This window comes from Littorina saxatilis, linkage group LG1, assembly GCF_037325665.1.
Source record: "Littorina saxatilis isolate snail1 linkage group LG1, US_GU_Lsax_2.0, whole genome shotgun sequence".
Lineage (NCBI taxonomy): Eukaryota > Metazoa > Mollusca > Gastropoda > Littorinimorpha > Littorinidae > Littorina > Littorina saxatilis.
The window spans coordinates 13874300-13892740 of NC_090245.1; the positions used below are offsets into that span (position 1 = coordinate 13874300).

The following is an 18441-nucleotide window of genomic DNA, read 5'->3' on the forward strand; positions in this document are numbered from 1 at the left end:
AATTACCATTGATTTAGATTTCAGAGGGTTTAGGACCATGTTGTTTTCAGAGCACCATTGTGAGATGTCTCTAAGGGTGTGCTGAAGAGATTGTTGAATATTGTCAAGGCGTCTATTTTGTGTCCGTAGTGTTGTGTCATCAGCGAGCATGTGGCATTCTACTGAGTTGTCAGAGAAGTGAAGTGGAAGGTCATTAACGTAAATACAGAAAAGAATAGGACCTAAGACAGAGCCCTGGGGTACTCCATATAACACGGATTCCTCTCTTGAGTACGCACCATGTACATAGACTTGTTGCGATCGGTTTTCAAGGAAAGACTGAAAGAAAGACAGAGAGTCAGATCCGTTGAGATATAGTGATAATTTGTTGAGGAGAATTTTATGATCAACGAGGTCAAAGGCCTTAGAAAAATCTAAGTATACGACCCCAGAGAGCTGGGAGGAATTTATGGCTGACAGACATTTGTCTGTCAAAAGCAAGAGCGCCGTAGAACATGAGTGGTCACTGCGGAAACCAGACTGCAAGGGGTGGAAAAGGGCCAAACGGTCCATGTATTTTGTGAGATTAATGTGAATATGTCTTTCAAGAAGCTTTGATAGTACTGAGAGTAAGGAAATAGGGCGGTAGTTGCTAACATCAGAAGTGTTTTTGGATTTGGGGAGAGGAATAAGTTTAGCTTTCTTTAGTGCTTGAGGAAAGGTATTGCGCTGTATGCAGAGATTGAAGATATATGTGAGAGAGTCAACTGTGTAAGGAAGGGAGAGTTTTAATAAGTGGTTGCTGATTTCATCAGGTCCTGAAGATTTTTTGTTCTGAAGTTGTGAAATCAGTCGTCCTAATTCGTGCACTGCAATGGGTGGGATTTGAAAGGGTGCTTTATTCGCCGTCTTTTGTTTGCAGTAGAGGGATAGATTGTCAGAGTTGTTGGGAGCGGCATTGTCAGGGTTGCTAAGAGAGGTAGCTACAGACAAAAAGTGAGAGTTAAAGATGTCTGGCGTTAAGTGACGGGGGATCTGGGTGGAGTTAGAGGTGGAACCTCTGATGAGTGAATTTAGTGCACGCCAGATCTGCGAGATATCCCGGTTATTCTCAACGAGTTTATTAAAGTAAGCTTTCTTTGAGTCACGAACCATGTTTTTTAACCTATTTCTAGCTGTTTTATAATCTTGGAATTGTTTAGCTTTTTTTAACAGGTCACGCTGATCCATGGCTTCAGAAAACAATGAATGAAACAATGACAAAGCTCCACCTTCCAGATAAGCTGATAAGTATGTGGCCCACTCTGAATCACTCCATTTGTTCGCTTTTGCATGCGTTTCAAATCTGTACAAAAAACTGTCAATGTCATCTTTATCTTCCTTGAACATGGGGAGTTTTGGGTACTGGGGCCTGATGCTGGGACCTGATTTCCCACCTACATTTCCACCTGTACTTTGCTGCGCTTCTACTTTCTTAAACTCCAAATCCATTTTCCTTGCCTCAGTATCCGCGTCTATCCTTTTTGCATCCCTATTTGCCTCAATTTCTAACCTTTTTGTCTCAGCCTCAACTTCTAATTTTTTTTGTCTCAGCCTCTACCTCTAATCTTTTTGTCTCCGCCTCAGCTTCTATCTTCTTTGTCTCAGCCTCAACTTCTAATCTTTTTGTCTCAGCCTCAACTTTCTTTGCCTCCCTTTCCTGACTTCTCTCTTCTCTATCCATCTGATCCTGGGCAAACTTAAACAAAGCCCCTTCCTTTAAGCCAATTCATAGACAACGACCACTTATAGTTATATAAAATAATCTAGAAAAAATTGTTTTTGAAAAGATGAAAAAAATCAAACAAAACCACGTAAGATAAGTAATAGACACATAGTTACACATAAAAAGTCTGACAATAAAAAACGCTCGCGCTGGCCCCGAGTACTCTTCAGACTGGCTCGCTTCTCCAGTATGAAAGTTTTTGTCTTGTGCACGTTTAAGACCAAGTGATTACTCTGTGTGAATTACAGGCATTCCCTTTGCTATATAACTACATTGCATGCGAGCCGAGGATGTGCGTGGTGACTGGCCTTTCTCTTTTATTTGATCACAGTGAAAAATATACTGCCGACCCTCTTCATAACTGGTGAACTGGTGGCCCACGAAGTTCTTTTACTGTCCTGGCTCGCGGATTCTTGCATTTATCACGCCCCAGGTAGTTTTACCAAATTCTTTAATGTAAAGTGAAGGTAAAAGACTAAAACATATGTAAACAAAGGAAACCATAAGAAAAAATACAAATTAATATGAAAAGAATCAAAACACAAAATCGCGACCTCTAAACCACCGCAGTCGCGACCGAGCAACCAACGCTTGGTAGAAAATGGGGTACACAAAAAATCAAATTATTCAAACACACAACGCGCAAAGCCTGGCAAATCGTCTCGCATGCGATACGCATGCTTTTTACGATGCTATAATAATTATTTCTCGTCTCTGTGTGACGCGTTCGGCTGTTTTATCAGCTCAATGGCTGGCTGTTGCTCCGTCTGAATTCGTCCCACCGCAAAGTCGTTTTTGTGGTTTATTTCGCATTTAGGTCCCAGGTAACATTATGAAGTTTTAATACGATCAATCGGACCTATTATCAAGTTAGTGTATCAACTTTTGAACGAACTGCGCCCAGTAGCTTCCCAGCAATAAGCTGTTAAGTGGAGAAAGACACACACACACACACACACACACAGAGACACACGATTAAAGTCTGCTGAGCCCAAGTACTAGCGTACTCGGGAATAAAACAGAACTCACATAAAAGCGTACAGATCTAAAACAGAACGAAGATGTAACATAGACTGTGGGACAACTAACAACTAGTCAACAAGCAAATTTATCATTCAGCACATTCACTCAGAAGTCACATGCACACATTACACCACAGCTTCAATGTCCTAATTACTTTGTTCATTTTAGTAAAAGGCAGATTTGTACAGGTGAGTCTTCAGTTTAATCTTAAATGATGGTAGTGAAGGAGACTGGCGGACCGCTAGGGGAAGTGAGTTCCAGAGTGTAGGGACTTGATATCTGAATGATCTTTGTCCAGCTGATTTTAGTGTAGCTCTAGCGACTGTGAGGAGCGGCTGGGATAAGGACTTCAGGGACCTAGTTGGAGAGTACTTTGTCAGTTTTGATGACAAGTAAGAAGGGAGGGTGCCATGACAGTAGTTGAAAGCGAGAGTGCCCAGCTTGTACTGTATTCTCTGTTGCACTGGAAGCCAGTGGAGATGATTCAGCAGTGGCGTAGCATGATCCCTGCGCTTCTTTCTGAGAATTACCTTAACTGCACTGTTCTGAACTCGTTGAATGCGAGATAGCTGATCAGATGAAATGCCAGCCAAGAGAGAATTGCAGCACGTGGTCAATGCGATGTGTAACACGTGCACAGACGAGCTGTGTGGCAGCCTTCTTGGTCAAAAAACGCCTGATCTTGGCTACTCTGCGAATCTCCAGGTAGGATGTACTGCAAATGTGACTCACTTGTCTGCTCATGGTAAGTTGTGAATCAAGATATACCCCAAGATTTTTTTTACTAGAAGCAGGTTTTTGGTCTTTGTGTGTGCCAAATTTGGTGGAGGTTGGGGAAGTAGAAGCACCACAGTTAAAACGTTAGCACGTTAAAAGGGTATTAATATTTTTTGCTGTGGTTAAAGGGATACCTTAACGTGGACTTGACAAAGTTTTGGACATTAATTATCATTTTTACCCGCTTAAGTTCATTTATGTTTGTTTTCTATGCTTCATGGTTAGTTTAAAAAGTTGGTACACAGTTTTTTTCTCCAATTAACCGGGAATTAAGTAACTGGTTAACTGGGTTTTGTGTGTGTTCTATATTGTCCCTCCATCACTCTTCCTCAGGTGCGATCATGACATTTGATTGTTGATTCGTTTTCATATATCCACAATAGAATGTTTAGAAAATAGTGGTTTTGTGGAAAAGTCTGATAGCCCATGCGCAAGTTGCAATACTTTTCTTGGGAAATAGCACGTGAAGTCAACTTTTCAAGCTCTAGTTTAAAAAAAATCGACAAAAACGAACATTTTCCGTTTTAATCCTCGACACAACCCTTCACCGGGTCAATTCGGGTCCCTAGCAATACGGTCTCAAAGAGTGGCCAAGAAGTTGTGGCGAGAGGTGACAGCACTTATCTTTATGACAAAGACAAGAACTTCAGATGAACACCGGGTCATTTATGGTCCCTGGCAATAAATACAGTCTCCCAGAATGGCCAAGAAGTTGTGGCGAGAGGTGACAGCACTTATCTTTATGACAAACGCAAGAACTTCAGATGAAAATCAGGTCAATTTGGGTCCCTGGCAATTAATACGGTCTCCCAGAGTAGCAAAGAAGTTGTGGCGAGAGGTGACAGCACTTATCTCTATGACAAAGTCAAAAACTAATTTTTTTTTAATACAGTCTCCCATAATGACCAAGAAAGTGTGGCGAGAGGTGACAAAGACAAGAATTTTAGATGAACACCGGGTCAATTTAAGCCCCTGGCAATTAATACGGTCTCCCAGAATGGCCAAAAAGTTGTGCGAGAGGTGACAACACTTATCTTTATGACAAAGACAAGAACTTCAGATGAACACCAGGTCAATTTGGATCCCTGGCAATTAATATGGTCTCCCAGAGTGGCAAAGAAGTTGTGGCGAGAGGTGACAGCACTTATCTCTATGACAAAGTCAAAAACTAAAACATTTTTAATACGGTCTCCCATAATGGCCAAGAAAGTGTGGCGAGAGGTGACAAAGACAAGAATTTTAGATGAACACCGGGTCAATTTAAGTCCCTGGCAATTAATACGGTCTCCCAGAATGGCCAAAAAGTTGTGCGAGAGGTGACAGCACTTATCTTTATGACAAAGACAAGAACTTCAGATGAACACCAGGTCAATTTGGGTCCCTGGCAATACGGTCTCCCAGTGTGGCCCATATGCTGTTGTGAGCGCTGACAGCCTCGGACACGTGGTACACACAGCTCTCGGGGATCCTACGCAGCAGTGTCCTCATGGACAGGTGGCTGGGCTCTGTGGGTATCCAGGGCTGAAGCGGTCCCATCATCAGCACCAGCACGCGGTCCGGCAAGGCGTCGCTGATGCTGCCCTGAGCCTGCAGCACCGAGTACCCGGACCAGTCGTCCTGAAGGAAGGTCTGCGTCACCAGCAGTACCACCTGAATGGATACAAAGACGACGCTGATTACTGAATACGAGGACCAGTCATCCTGGAGGAACATCTGCGTCATCATCAGCAGTACCACCTGAACACACACAAAGACCCCACTGACTACCGAGTACCCGGACCAGTCATCCTGGAGGAACATCTGCGTCATCATCAGCAGTACCACCTGAACACACACAAAGACCACGCTGACTACTGAATACGAGGACCAGTCATCCTGGAGGAACATCTGTCTCATTAGCAGTACCACCTGAACACACACAAAGACCCCGCTGACTACCGAGTACCCGGACCAGTCATCCTGGAGGAACATCTGTGTCATTAGCAGTACCACCTGAACACACACAAAGACCCCGCTGACTACCGAGTACCCGGACCAGTCATCCTGGAGGAACATCTGTCTCATTAGCAGTCCCACCTTGAGCACATACTGAGCTGACTACCGATAGGCTCAGGGCCACGTCAAACTGATAAAGTCGACTGGTAAGACACTAGGTCTGCATCACCAGCAGTACCACCTTGTGTTGGTGTTGATAATCAGCAGTGGCAATGTCTGAAAAGCAAATCCACAGTGGATACAGTTGAACCCTCTTTTTACGACCTCCAAAAATCCGAGAAAATCAGGTTATAAGAAGGAAGGAGTCTTAAATTGGAGGTAAATTAACAGAGGCTATGAACAGAAAATGTGAAAAAGTAAGGTCTTTAAAGGCAGTCCGTATCCGTATCTTATGTTATACGCGAAGCTCCCCTTGATATGATCTGACTACTATGGTTTCGCGGTGGCACATGATAATCAGTCTTGTGCACCTGGTATTGACAAGACACATTGTGCCTTTTGTAAGACACATTGGTTTTTTTATATCATATATTTGTGTTATAACATTGGAGTTCTTAAAAAGGGAGTTCCACTGTACAGCACGATGATGGCAAGGGACACCAACCTTCCAGCTACTCTCCACAGAGCGGGCGATCTCGTCAGCCAGGTTGGAGCCAGGACGGATGTCGTCCAATAGCTTCAGCCGCAGACCGGGTCTGCCTGCCCCCACAGCATCCCGCACCTTCTCGGCTAGCTCCACGTCGTCTTCAGCGTGCACGAACACTGCGTCCTTCACAAAGTCGTGGCGGCGCGGCAGTCGCAGGTGACGCAGCACGTACCAGGCGTGACACACGTACGTCCACTTGGTCCAAAGCAGGTACGTCAGCAGCAAGCCCAACACTTGTACCAGTAGCGCCACCGCGGACACTGTCAGGAAGGCCAGTCCCACGCAGCGTCGCCAATGAGCCTCCCACTCCGCCATCACGGATCCCGTGCTGCCCATCCCGCCGTCCTCGAGGACGCAGGGGTAGTCGCGGCCGTTGTCGTCGTAGTCGTCATCGTAGGCCAGGTTGTGGTTGTCGCCGTCCAGCCTGACGACGGTGGTGGCCAGCCAGCGGACCATGTCCAGCGACTTGCACGTGCAGGTCAAGGGGTTGCCGCGCAGGCGCAGTGTGACGGTGTGGTTTGCTGCCAGGTTGTCCAGGGTTTGCCTGAAGTCAGGGTCCATGGAGGGGATCATGTTGTAGGAAAGGTCTAGATATGACAGGGATGTCTGCATGGACACATCCACTGGTACTGCCTGCACGGAGAGAGAACATGTCAAGATTGGACAGGGATGTCTGCTTGGACACATCCACTGGTACTGCCTGCACGGAGAGAGAACATGTCAAGATTGGACAGGGATGTCTGCATGGACACATCCACTGGTTTTGCCTGCACGGAGAGAGAACATGTCAAGATTGGACAGAGATGTCTGCTTGGACACATCCACTGGTACTGCCTGCACGGAGAGAGAACATGTCAAGATTGGACAGGGATGTCTGCATGGACACATCCACTGGTACTGCCTGCACACAGAGAGAGAACAGGTTATGGCGTCAAGATATGACAGGGATGTCTGCATGGACACATCTACTGGTACTGCCTGCACGGAGAGAGAACATGTCAAGATTGGACAGGGATGTCTGCATGGACACATCCACTGGTACTGCCTGCACGGAGAGAGAACATGTCAAGATTGGACAGGGATGTCTGCTTGGACACATCCACTGGTACTGCCTGCACGGAGAGAGAACATGTCAAGATTGGACAGGGATGTCTGCTTGGACACATCCACTGGTACTGCCTGCACGGAGAGAGAACATGTCAAAATTGGACAGGGATGTCTGCATGGACACATCCACTGGTTTTGCCTGCACGGAGAGAGAACATGTCAAGATTGGACAGAGATGTCTGCTTGGACACATCCACTGGTACTGTCTGCACACAGAGAGAGAACAGGTCATGGCGTCAAGATATGACAGGGATGTCTGCATGGACACATCCACTGGTACTGCCTGCACACAGAGAGAGAACAGGTCATGGCGTCAAGATATGACAGGGATGTCTGCATGGACACATCCACTGGTACTGCCTGCACACAGAGAGAGAACATGTCAAGATTGGACAGGGATGTCTGCATGGACACATCCACTGGTACTGCCTGCACGGAGAGAGAACATGTCAAGATTGGACAGGGATGTCTGCATGGACACATCCACTGGTACTGCCTGCACGGAGAGAGAACATGTCAAGATATGACAGGGATGTCTGCATGGACACATCCACTGGTACTGCCTGCACACAGAGAGAGAACAGGTCATGGCGTCAAGATATGACAGGGATGTCTGCATGGACACATCCACTGGTACTGTCTGCACACAGAGAGAGAACAGGTCATGGCGTCAAGATATGACAGGGATGTCTGCATGGACACATCCACTGGTACTGTCTGCACACAGAGAGAGAACAGGTCATGACGTCAAGATTGGACAGGGATGTCTGCATGGACACATCCACTGGTACTGCCTGCACACAGAGAGAGAACAGGTCATGGCGTCAAGATATGACAGGGATGTCTGCATGGACACATCTACTGGTACTGCCTGCACGGAGAGAGAACATGTCAAGATTGGACAGGGATGTCTGCATGGACACATCCACTGGTACTGCCTGCACGGAGAGAGAACATGTCAAGATTGGACAGGGATGTCTGCTTGGACACATCCACTGGTACTGCCTGCACACAGAGAGAGAACAGGTCATGGCGTCAAGATATGACAGGGATGTCTGCATGGACACATCCACTGGTACTGTCTGCACACAGAGAGAGAACAGGTCATGGCGTCAAGATATGACAGGGATGTCAGCATGGACACATCCACTGGTACTGTCTGCACACAGAGAGAGAACAGGTCATGACGTCAATATATGACAGGGATGTCTGCATGGACACATCTACTGGTACTGTCTGCACGGAGAGAGAACATGTCAAGATATGACAGGGATGTCTGCATGGACACATCTACTGGTACTATCTTCACAGAGAGAGAGAGAACATGTCCCGATTGGACAGGGATGTCTGTATGGACACATCTACTGGTACTATCTTCCCAGAGAGAGCATGTCCCAATTGGACAGAGATGTCTGTATGGACACATCTACTGGTACTATCTACACAGAGAGAACATGTCCCTATTGGACAGGGATGTCGGCATGGACACATCTACTGGTATTATCTTCACAGATAGAGAGAACATGTCCCGATTGGACAGGATGTCGGCATGGAGACATCTACTGGTATTATATTCACAGAGAGAGAGAACATGTCCCGATTGGACAGGATGTCGGCATGGAGACATCTACTGGTATTATATTCACAGAGAGAGAGATAACATGTCCCGATTGGACAGGATGTCCGCATGGACACATCTACTGGTACTATCTACACAGAGAGAACATGTCCCGATTGGACAGGATGTCGGCATGGACAACCGGTCCTTTCTGCGAAGAGATAGAAGAGGTTCAGATATGTCAGTGATTTGTGCATGAACAGAGAGAGTGAAAAACTTCAGGGTATGTCTGCGTTGGCATAATTTATTGACTAAATACGACAACTGGTTCTGTCTGTCTGTAGAGGGAAAGCGAGATCTATAGACTAAATACAGGTAGGCCAGGGATTTGTGCATGGATATATGAACTGGGACAGGCTGCGCTGATGAGCAAAAGGAAAGTTACAGCACGCATTCTCTTCTCCTTTCCATGGCCCAATTTAGAATTCAGAAACAGTAGAGGCTGTGAGTGAAGGACTCAGCTGGGGTTGAACAATTTATGTAGGCTACCAACATGTGTAAGATCAGGCCTGAAAGTGGCGAGTACAAACATGTAAATGGCGAGTAGAAATGTTAATCTACTCGCCAAATGCGAGTAAAGTTGCTGAAACAAATGGTTGGTTTGGCGAGTAAAATTTGCTCTCTGGCTAGTAAATTATGAGAAGTACTAGCCAAAGGCCAGTGCCCCATTTTGTGGACTTTCAGCGCTGAAGATGGGCAAGGGAGGTAAAGCTAAGGAGGCGGGACAATGTGGGTCGGGTGTGCGACTCTTTGATAAAGAAAGCCAGAAACACAAGCCCAGTAACCCAAAACAACTACAAATAAATTCTGACCTGAAAGCGATTCCGAGCCAATCCAAGCCAGCTGAGATGGAGTTGGTATTGAAGCAGATCTTCAGGCAAATCCAGCAGGCCGTTGTCACTCAGGTCCAGGACCTCAAGGTCCCGTAAGGGCCGAAGCAGCTCCGAACCGTTGGCCAGGAGAAAGTCTCGTGTCACCTGTACGTTGGATATGTTCAGGCGTCGCAGAGTGGTCATGTGCTGGAAGATGCCAGTGCCCGTGACACGGCAGTCGTTACCGCTGAAGTCAACGTCTGTGATGGCCGTGAGGCCGGTGATGGTAGCGTCACAGTAGTAGGCGCCGTCGTAGGCCAAATTCAGCGTGGTGAGGTTTCCTCCCTGTGTGAAGTTGATCCCCTGGGGCAGCTGTGCCATGTCTCTGAAGGCTCCCCTGAAGTTGCATATTCTCAACGATTTTGCCGTGTTTATCTGGAGGGTGAATTTTTGTTGTTGTTTGGAAGAGACCCCGGCAGTGTGATATATGTCCATCGCTACAGTGAAGGCTCTCTGATTCTGAAGCTCGATTATTTCTACGTTGGTCATGCCAAGTCCCACTTTCGCAACCGGTGATTTATCAGAGCCCAGCTGGTTCCGAGATATGTCAATGTGCCTCAGGCATTTCAGCAGCGTTGAGCCTATGTGCAAACCTCTGGAGGATATTCCAGCAATTTTGTTATAGTGCAGGTCGAGCTTTTTAATGCACGTGTTAAGGAGATACTTGGCGTTTGTGGTGCTCAAAATGGTGGGCAGTTCGAGATACCTATTGTTGGAAAAATCCACGAGGTCCATGGTCTGGTTCTGCAGACCGTACAGTGCAAGCAGCAAAGGCTGCAGAATACGATGGCCACGACACACGGTCAAGCTGGAAAGCTTGGGCAGGTCACAGAAGGCACATGTGTCCACGTGCAACAAAGGGCAATCACTGATAACCAAGGTCCGCAGGTCGGAGTAACGAAAAGCGTGCAGCGTGTGGTTGGTCAGACGCCTCAAGTCGCAACCTCGACCGTCAATGGGTCCTAAAGTTAGGGAGGTAAGACGGGTCAGCGAGGTGAAAGCCGCACCGAAGTGGGAGTCTCTGAAGGTGTCTATGGACAGGGTCCGCAGAGAAGGCAGCGGCGTGAACACGTTCAGAGGGTAGTCGCCCTCCGCGCTGTCGTCATTGCTCGCCAGGTACAGCACTTCCAGGGCGACGAGAGGACTGAACACACCAGGAGGGTAGGTGCTGTTGTCCAGTGCCAGGATGTTTAAACTGAGGTCAAGAAATCGCAGTTTGTGCAGACCGCTGAAGACCGCTGGGCGTAGCAAAGACATCTGGTTATGTTTCAAGTAAAGGGTTTTAAGGTTTAGTAGAGGCAGAAAGCTGCGGTCATTTATAGTCTGCATTTGGTTTGTGGCCAGATTCAAGATCTCCAATCTGGGAGTGTGACATAAAGCTTCTGTGGGCACGGAGCGTAACTTGTTGTCACTCAGATCTAGAGAAATCAGCTGAGTCACGTGGCTGAGTGTCACGTGCGGCAGCTGCGTCAGTTTAGTGTTACTTAGTGTCAGCTGTGTCAGATTGTGCAGACCCCGGAAGACGTCACCCGACAACGAGGACAGCGCGTTGCCCTCCAAGCTCAGCTCTTGTAAGTGTGGCGTGTCCAGGAAAGCGTCATCAGGTAATGACGTCAGGGTGTTGTGACTGACATCAAGCTGACGTAGACCTAGGAAGCTAGGGTCCGCCAGGCCAACCAGAGAGGTGAGAAAGTTAAAAGAGATATCTAGCCCTGTCACAGCAGCGGGGTAGTCGCCTGGAAACTTGGTCAGTCGACGGTGATCACACTCAGCTTTTAATCCGTCCTTTGACTTTGCGAAGTTGCAGGGAACTGCTGTGACGTCATCAATTACCATACAGAGAACGCTGATGAAGACCACAAGATCGCAGCTTAAAACCCCAAGGCTGCGTTTTTCCATTTTGCATCTGCGTCATAAAATAAGAGAGAGAAATCTTATCAACAACTACCAGAAGTCTATCATACTAAAAGTACCTTACTACCATTACCAGCAGTCGACACGCGGTGATACATATGCCCTTTGACCTTTTCTTGGGGATATCCCGTACTAAAAATAGAATACGGAATTCTGGGAAAGCTGTTCAAGGGCACTCACGCACTATATTCGATTTTCAATACACGACTAAAACCTTTGGGATAAATCAAAAAGAAAAAATACAAATATATATAGAGTTTCGAAAAGAAGAAAAAAAAGTTGAAAAATGGAGATTTTGTTTTTTTACAAAAGACTTGCCAATTATGAGACTCGAACTCGAGACCGCCGGATCTGCAGGCAAACGCACTACCACGGAGGCTCACAAACGTTTAGCGTGAAAACTAATACTTGAACTGCAAACATTGAAAAGCCATTGTTGTTTGTAAAGGGATTTTATTGCGGGAAACAGGCTGGGTAGACAACAATTTAGCCGATTCGAATAGAATTACCAAGAGTTATTCTACATTTTCTGTTTTGCATCGAAAACGAAATTTCATTAGGGATACAGAAGAAAGGCTCCGGAGTCGAGGAAAAAATAGAAACAGATAAAATTACCACGCACACACCCACCCACACATTCGCACACAAAACATCCCCCCCCCCCCACACACACACACACCCTGAGATCCCTCTCGTTTCCCATTCAGTCAATTAATGACTGAATGGCACAAATGAAACGATCAAAGAATATTAACTACACAAATGCCAAAAGACAAGTGTGAGAAAACCGGATGAAAGCATGAGCATGATCTTTTGATTGAAGAAAGTGCGCCCCTTTACGGTGTATGGGGACACAGCTTTTGGAATAAGTTGTACAGAATTATAGCAACAGTTTACTGAAAACCGACGTCTACTCACGTAAACTACTCCAAAGGGCGTCTATGGCATTCTCTGCTGCTTTTCTTTGTAGGGTTTTATATTTCACAGTGATGTAGGTCACTGCACACACAATTTCAGCTTTCTTGTTTACTTTGTAAATTCCAGCCTCAATTCCGCTTGTTTGTCACCAGTTGCAAATCATGAGTAACTAACAAGCGATTGCAGGACTGATTCCGTGCTTCTGAAAGTTTACAATTCAAGTTAAGTGTCGACCAGGAAGCCTTTTCAACCAATGTTAAATTTGTATTCATATACCGGGGGAAAAAAAATCTAAAGCCGTCCGCTCGTCAACTGAAATGAATGAATCAGCGGGCCGCTATTGTCCGCATGAATTCTCGACACATCAAAATGGCCGGGAGGGAAATCCCGAACTGTTACTAACGTTGGTGAAGGTGCGCCTCTAAACTTCGTGGTTTTCGCTGATTGTATCTTACGTCAACCCGGAACATGTCTTTGGCTTCCGAGACGTTCATTATTCTAAAGCAGGTGCATTTTTTTGGCCTGCGTGCGCACGCGCGAATGTGTGTGTGTGTGTGTGAGGATTGCACAAGATCTCCTTCAAGGACAACTGCACCAACAACAAATACACAGTTATTTTATCTGTTTGCCTTCTTTTGAAAATTATACATGGAGCTGATATGAGGACTGGGTGGCCGAGTGGTAACGCACTTGCGCTCGGAAGCGAGAGGTTGCGAGTTCGACCCTGGGTCAGGGCGTTAGCAATTTTCTCCCCCCTTTCCTAACCTAGGTGGTGGGTTCAAGTGCTAGTCTTTCGGATGAGACGAAAAACCAAGGTCCCTTCGTGTACACTACATTGGGGTGTGCACGTTAAAGATCCCACGATTGACAAAAGGGCCTTTCCTGGCAAAATTGTATAGGCATAGACAAAAATGTCCACCAAAATACCCGTGTGACTTGGAATAATAGGCCGTGAAAAGTAGGATATGCGCCGAAATGGCTGCGATCTGCTGGCCGATGTGAATGCGTGATGTATTGTGTAAAAAGAATTCCATCTCACACGGCATAAATAAATCCCTGCGCCTTGAATATGTGCGCGATATAAATTGCATAAAATAAAAATAAAAAAATAAATCCCTGCGCTTAGAACTGTTCCCACGGAATACGCGCGATATAAGCCTCATATTGATTGATTGATTGATATGATGCGTTAGTTTTAACTGTGTGTGTGTGTGCGCGCGCGTGTGTGTGTGTGTGTGTGTGTGTGTGTGTGTGCGTGTGTGTGTGTGTGTGTGTGTGTGTGCGCGCGCGTGTGTGTGTGTGTGTGTGTGTGTAAGGAGGGAATTTTACATTTAGATTATTGATAAGAACACCGGAAAGAGCCAGCAGGTCTTAAAAAATGGAGGCTGTGTCTTTAACCCCTTCACTGCCACAGTATAACAGCATTATCCGAACGGTCTATGGGAAAGAACTGTGTTTAGAACCCCTACAAGTACTTGGACAGTGGTTACCTCCCATTTAGTTTTCAGAAATGTCCTGAAATGTTGTTGACACAAATCCCACGTATGAGATACGGTTATGGGCGTAGGACAAACCGAAAATGACCACGTATTACATACGGGGTGGGCAGTGAAGGGGTTAATCGGGGGTCTTGGTTGGGGAGGGGAGATCCACTGTAGTGATATATATCACGGACCTGTGTGAGTACTGACAGTTCTGCATTCACACATTTTCGGTGACACGGAAAATGTATCGCATTTGAATCAGCAGTATTGGCAGCCGGCCGCATAAATAAAGGGAAAATGTAAAATACATACACACACGTGGCTGGAAAGTAACAATGCTCACAACATTTACTTTTTTTATTTGTTTTAAATCTCAATAGGTTTAATGTGAATTGTGGTTCATTTTTCCTGTGCAGTGCCAACTTTCTTTCTTTATTTGGTGTTTAACGTCGTTTTCAACCACGAAGGTTATACCGCGACGGCGAAAGGGGGGAGATGGGATAGAGCCACTTGTCAATTGTTTCTTGTTCACAAAAGCACAAATCAAAAATTTGCTCCAGGGGCTTGCAACGTAGTACAATTTATTACCTCACTGGGAGAATGCAAGTTTCCAGTACAAAGGACTTAACATTTCTTACATACTGCTTGACTAAAATCTTTACAAACATTGACTATATTCTATACAAGAAACACTTAACAAGGGTAAAAGGAGAAACAGAATCCGTTAGTCGCCTCTTACGACATGCTGGGGAGCATCGGGTAAATTCTTTCCCCTAACCCGCGGGGGGATGCAGTGCCAACATCCCCGATACCCTCAAAACAACCGACGGTTATAGCAACATCTATATGTACAACTCCTGCAACACTATCCACATCGTCAGCAACAGCCAAACCCACAACAGCAAAGGCATTACCCACAGGAACAGCTCTGCCATTAAAGACAACGACAACAGCATCTTGCTTCGATTTGTCCCTGGGAGGCTGCAGTCGAGTAATTGGTTCTCATGGATGTAAACATTTCATTGCAGTACACGATTGCCAAAAATCGTGCAATCTTTGCTAAACATGCTTGCCCAGAATGCAATCTGTTTGGACGCATACTGCTCATCAGCTAGATAAGAGTGGAGCCCCCTTTTGCAGACCCCCCTTTTATGACCCTAGTTGTTTATTTAGGTTATCTGTTCATAACGTTCGTAAATTGACCTCCATTTTAAGACGCCTTCACTTTTTTAATACCTGATTTTCTCAGTTTTGAGGTCTCACAAATCGGTTCCACTGAAGGAGCATGATACACCAGGTCAATGCAGAGATGTGCATGTCAACACATATATACCGAGCAACAAAAGAAACGCGAATTATTTTCCGATATTTTGATTTTAAAAAACGCAGTTAATCTGAGAGTGACAATTTTTAGGATGATATGCCCTATGCAGTCATGTGTAACAAAGCTGTTGTGTGAATATTTTCCCATTGCTGCTGTCTCAACGCACGGGACAAGCAGTTTCCACGTGAAACGTATGATGCGCGCTTACAGCACGTGCAAGCGGAGTAGGGGAAACCTCATGTGTGAGATGTGTTCACTGATGCATTAGTAATAACAAGTCGCGTAAGGCGAAAATACAATATTTAGTCAAGTAGCTGTCGAACTCACAGAATGAAACTGAACGCAATGCCATTTTTCAGCAAGACCGTATACTCGTAGCATCGTCAGTCCACCGCTCATGGCAAAGGCAGTGAAATTGACAAGAAGAGCGGGGTAGTAGTTGCGCTAAGAAGGATAGCACGCTTTTCTGTACCTCTCTTTGTTTTAACTTTCTGAGCGTGTTTTTAATCCAAACATATCATATCTATATGTTTTTGGAATCAGGAACCGACAAGGAATAAGATGAAAGTGTTTTTAAATTGATTTGGACAATTTAATTTTGATAATAATTTTTATATATATTTAATTTTCAGAGCTTGTTTTTAATCCAAATATAACATATTTATATGTTTTTGGAATCAGAAAATGATGAAGAATAAGATGAACGTAAATTTGGATCGTTTTATAAATTTTTATTTTTTTTTACAATTTTCAAATTTTTAATGACCAAAGTCATTAATTAATTTTTAAGCCACCAAGCTGAAATGCAATACCGAAGTCCGGGCTTCGTCGAAGATTACTTGACCAAAATTTCAACCAATTTGGTTGAAAAATGAGGGCGTGACAGTGCCGCCTCAACTTTCACGAAAAGCCGGATATGACGTCATCAAAGACATTTATCAAAAAAATGAAAAAAACGTTCGGGGATTTCATACCCAGGAACTCTCATGTCAAATTTCATAAAGATCGGTCCAGTAGTTTAGTCTGAATCGCTCTACACACACACACAGACAGACAGACACACACACACACACACACACGCACGCACATACACCACGACCCTCGTCTCGATTCCCCCCTCTACGTTAAAATATTTAGTCAAAACTTGACTAAATATAAAAAGAGACCATGGCACGCTTACTGCAAGTCTAACTTTTGACAGAGTCAAGATGCCAAGATTGACACCAGAACAACGCGAGAGGGCAGTGGGTCGATTATCGGCTGGTGATGACCCAGAAGCGGTAGCAGTCGCTTTCAATGTGCATCTGTCAACAGTATATCGCCTTCAGCAACGTTTTGTCAACACTGGAAGAACTGCTGATACACAACGAAGTGGAAGACCTCGCGTTACCACACAGAGACAAGATCGCCAGATCCTGCGACATCATTTGAGAAACTGATTCCATACAGCCAATGAAACAGCCAGGAACACCGTCGGTAACCACCAGAGACCCATCAATGGCCAGACAGTACGCCGAAGACTTGCTGAGCGAGACCTCCAAAACTGCCGTCCAGCTAGAGGACCAGTTCTCACTCAAAGACATCGCATGGCGCGCCAGCAGTGGGCCCAGGATCACATCAACTGGAACTGGAGACAATGGCGAAACATTCTGTTAACAGATGAGAGCCGTTACTGCATTAGTCATGTTGATGGGCGTGTCAGAATGTGGCCAAGAAGAGGTGAACGCTATGCTGGTGACTGTGTCATGGAACACAATGCCCAGGGTGGACCAAACGTCATGGTCTGGGGTCTGCTAGGACCTGTGTTTTTCAACAATCTTGGTCCTGGTCGGGGAAACGGCATCACAGCACAGCCACAGCGTTATATATTGACCAGATCATACAGCCTCATGTTGTGCCCTTTTTCCAGGCGCGCAGAAACTGTGTTCTGCAGCAAGATAACGCTCGCCCGCACACAGCCAGGGTACGTCACCCAGGCCTTGTTCCTGCAGCACAATGACATCGACATCATGGCCTGGCCGGCCCTCAGCCCAGATTTGAATCCCATTGAACATTTCTGGGACCAACTTCAAAGAAAGCTCAACCAGTTACGCCCGCAGGACCAAGAACTGCCGCAGAACTGCGTCAGGCCCTTATCCATGCCTGGTGCAACATCCCGAGAGACGCCATCAACAGACTAGCTCATCCACTCCATGAGGCCAGGCCATCATCAACGTCCAAGGGGGTCACACACCGTACTGACCATCTGCAGAGGCTTCCTTTGCCCGTGGCAGCGAAAGTCTATACCATAGCCAAGAACAGTGTGCGAAGAACATACCACCGTGATTTTGATTTGTTTCGATGTTACGTGTATGAGAAATGACATTTTTAAATTGTGATTAAACGTTTTTCTGGAGAAAATTCGCGTTTCTTTTGTTGCTCGGTATATTTCTGGTCAATGTCAATATCAGAAAAGAGTAACGTGCACAGGGACTGTGGTTTTCTACACTACCAGTCATAAAAAAAAGTACACAGATACATTTAGCTGTAGATCTTTGTGATGCCGCATCACAAAGATCTACAGCTAAATGAACCGGTGTACTTTTTTTTAATGACGGGTAGTGTACGTAGTTGTAGCTGCATCATCTGCTTTTAGATTTCAGTTTCCATGATCAGTTGAACACATGTCATGTGCAAACACAGACACGCTCTCATGGTAATACATTCATGTACAATCTTGAATGCGTGCTCATGTTTGTTTGTTTGTTTGTTTGCTTAACGCCCAGCCGACCACGAAGGGCCATATCAGGGCGGTGCTGCTTTGACATATAACGTGCGCCACACACAAGACAGAAGTCGCAGCACAGGCTTCATGTCTCACCCAGTCACATTATTCTGACACCGGACCAACCAGTCCTAGCACTAACCCCATAATGCCAGACGCCAGGCGGAGCAGCCACTAGATTGCCAATTTTAAAGTCTTAGGTATGACCCGGCCGGGGTTCGAACCCACGACCTCCCGATCACGGGGCGGACGCCT

At 45.8% G+C, this 18441-nt stretch overlaps 1 protein-coding gene across 1 annotated transcript in view; it reads right to left on the reverse strand.

The window, feature by feature from the left end:
• Positions 1 to 11680, reverse strand: part of LOC138962359 (toll-like receptor 4) — a 12726-nt gene extending 1046 nt beyond the window's left edge. The window contains exons 1-3 of the mRNA XM_070334159.1: positions 9723 to 11680; positions 6144 to 6818; positions 1 to 5194 (exon numbers count right to left, since the gene is read on the reverse strand). The exon at positions 1 to 5194 is cut by the window's left edge and continues 1046 nt beyond it. Of these exons, the coding sequence (XP_070190260.1) occupies positions 4913 to 5194; positions 6144 to 6818; positions 9723 to 11618 (2853 nt within the window). The 5' untranslated portion in view covers positions 11619 to 11680 and the 3' untranslated portion in view covers positions 1 to 4912. The remainder of the gene's footprint in view (positions 5195 to 6143; positions 6819 to 9722) is intronic.
• Between the last annotated feature and the right edge of the window lie 6761 nt (positions 11681 to 18441).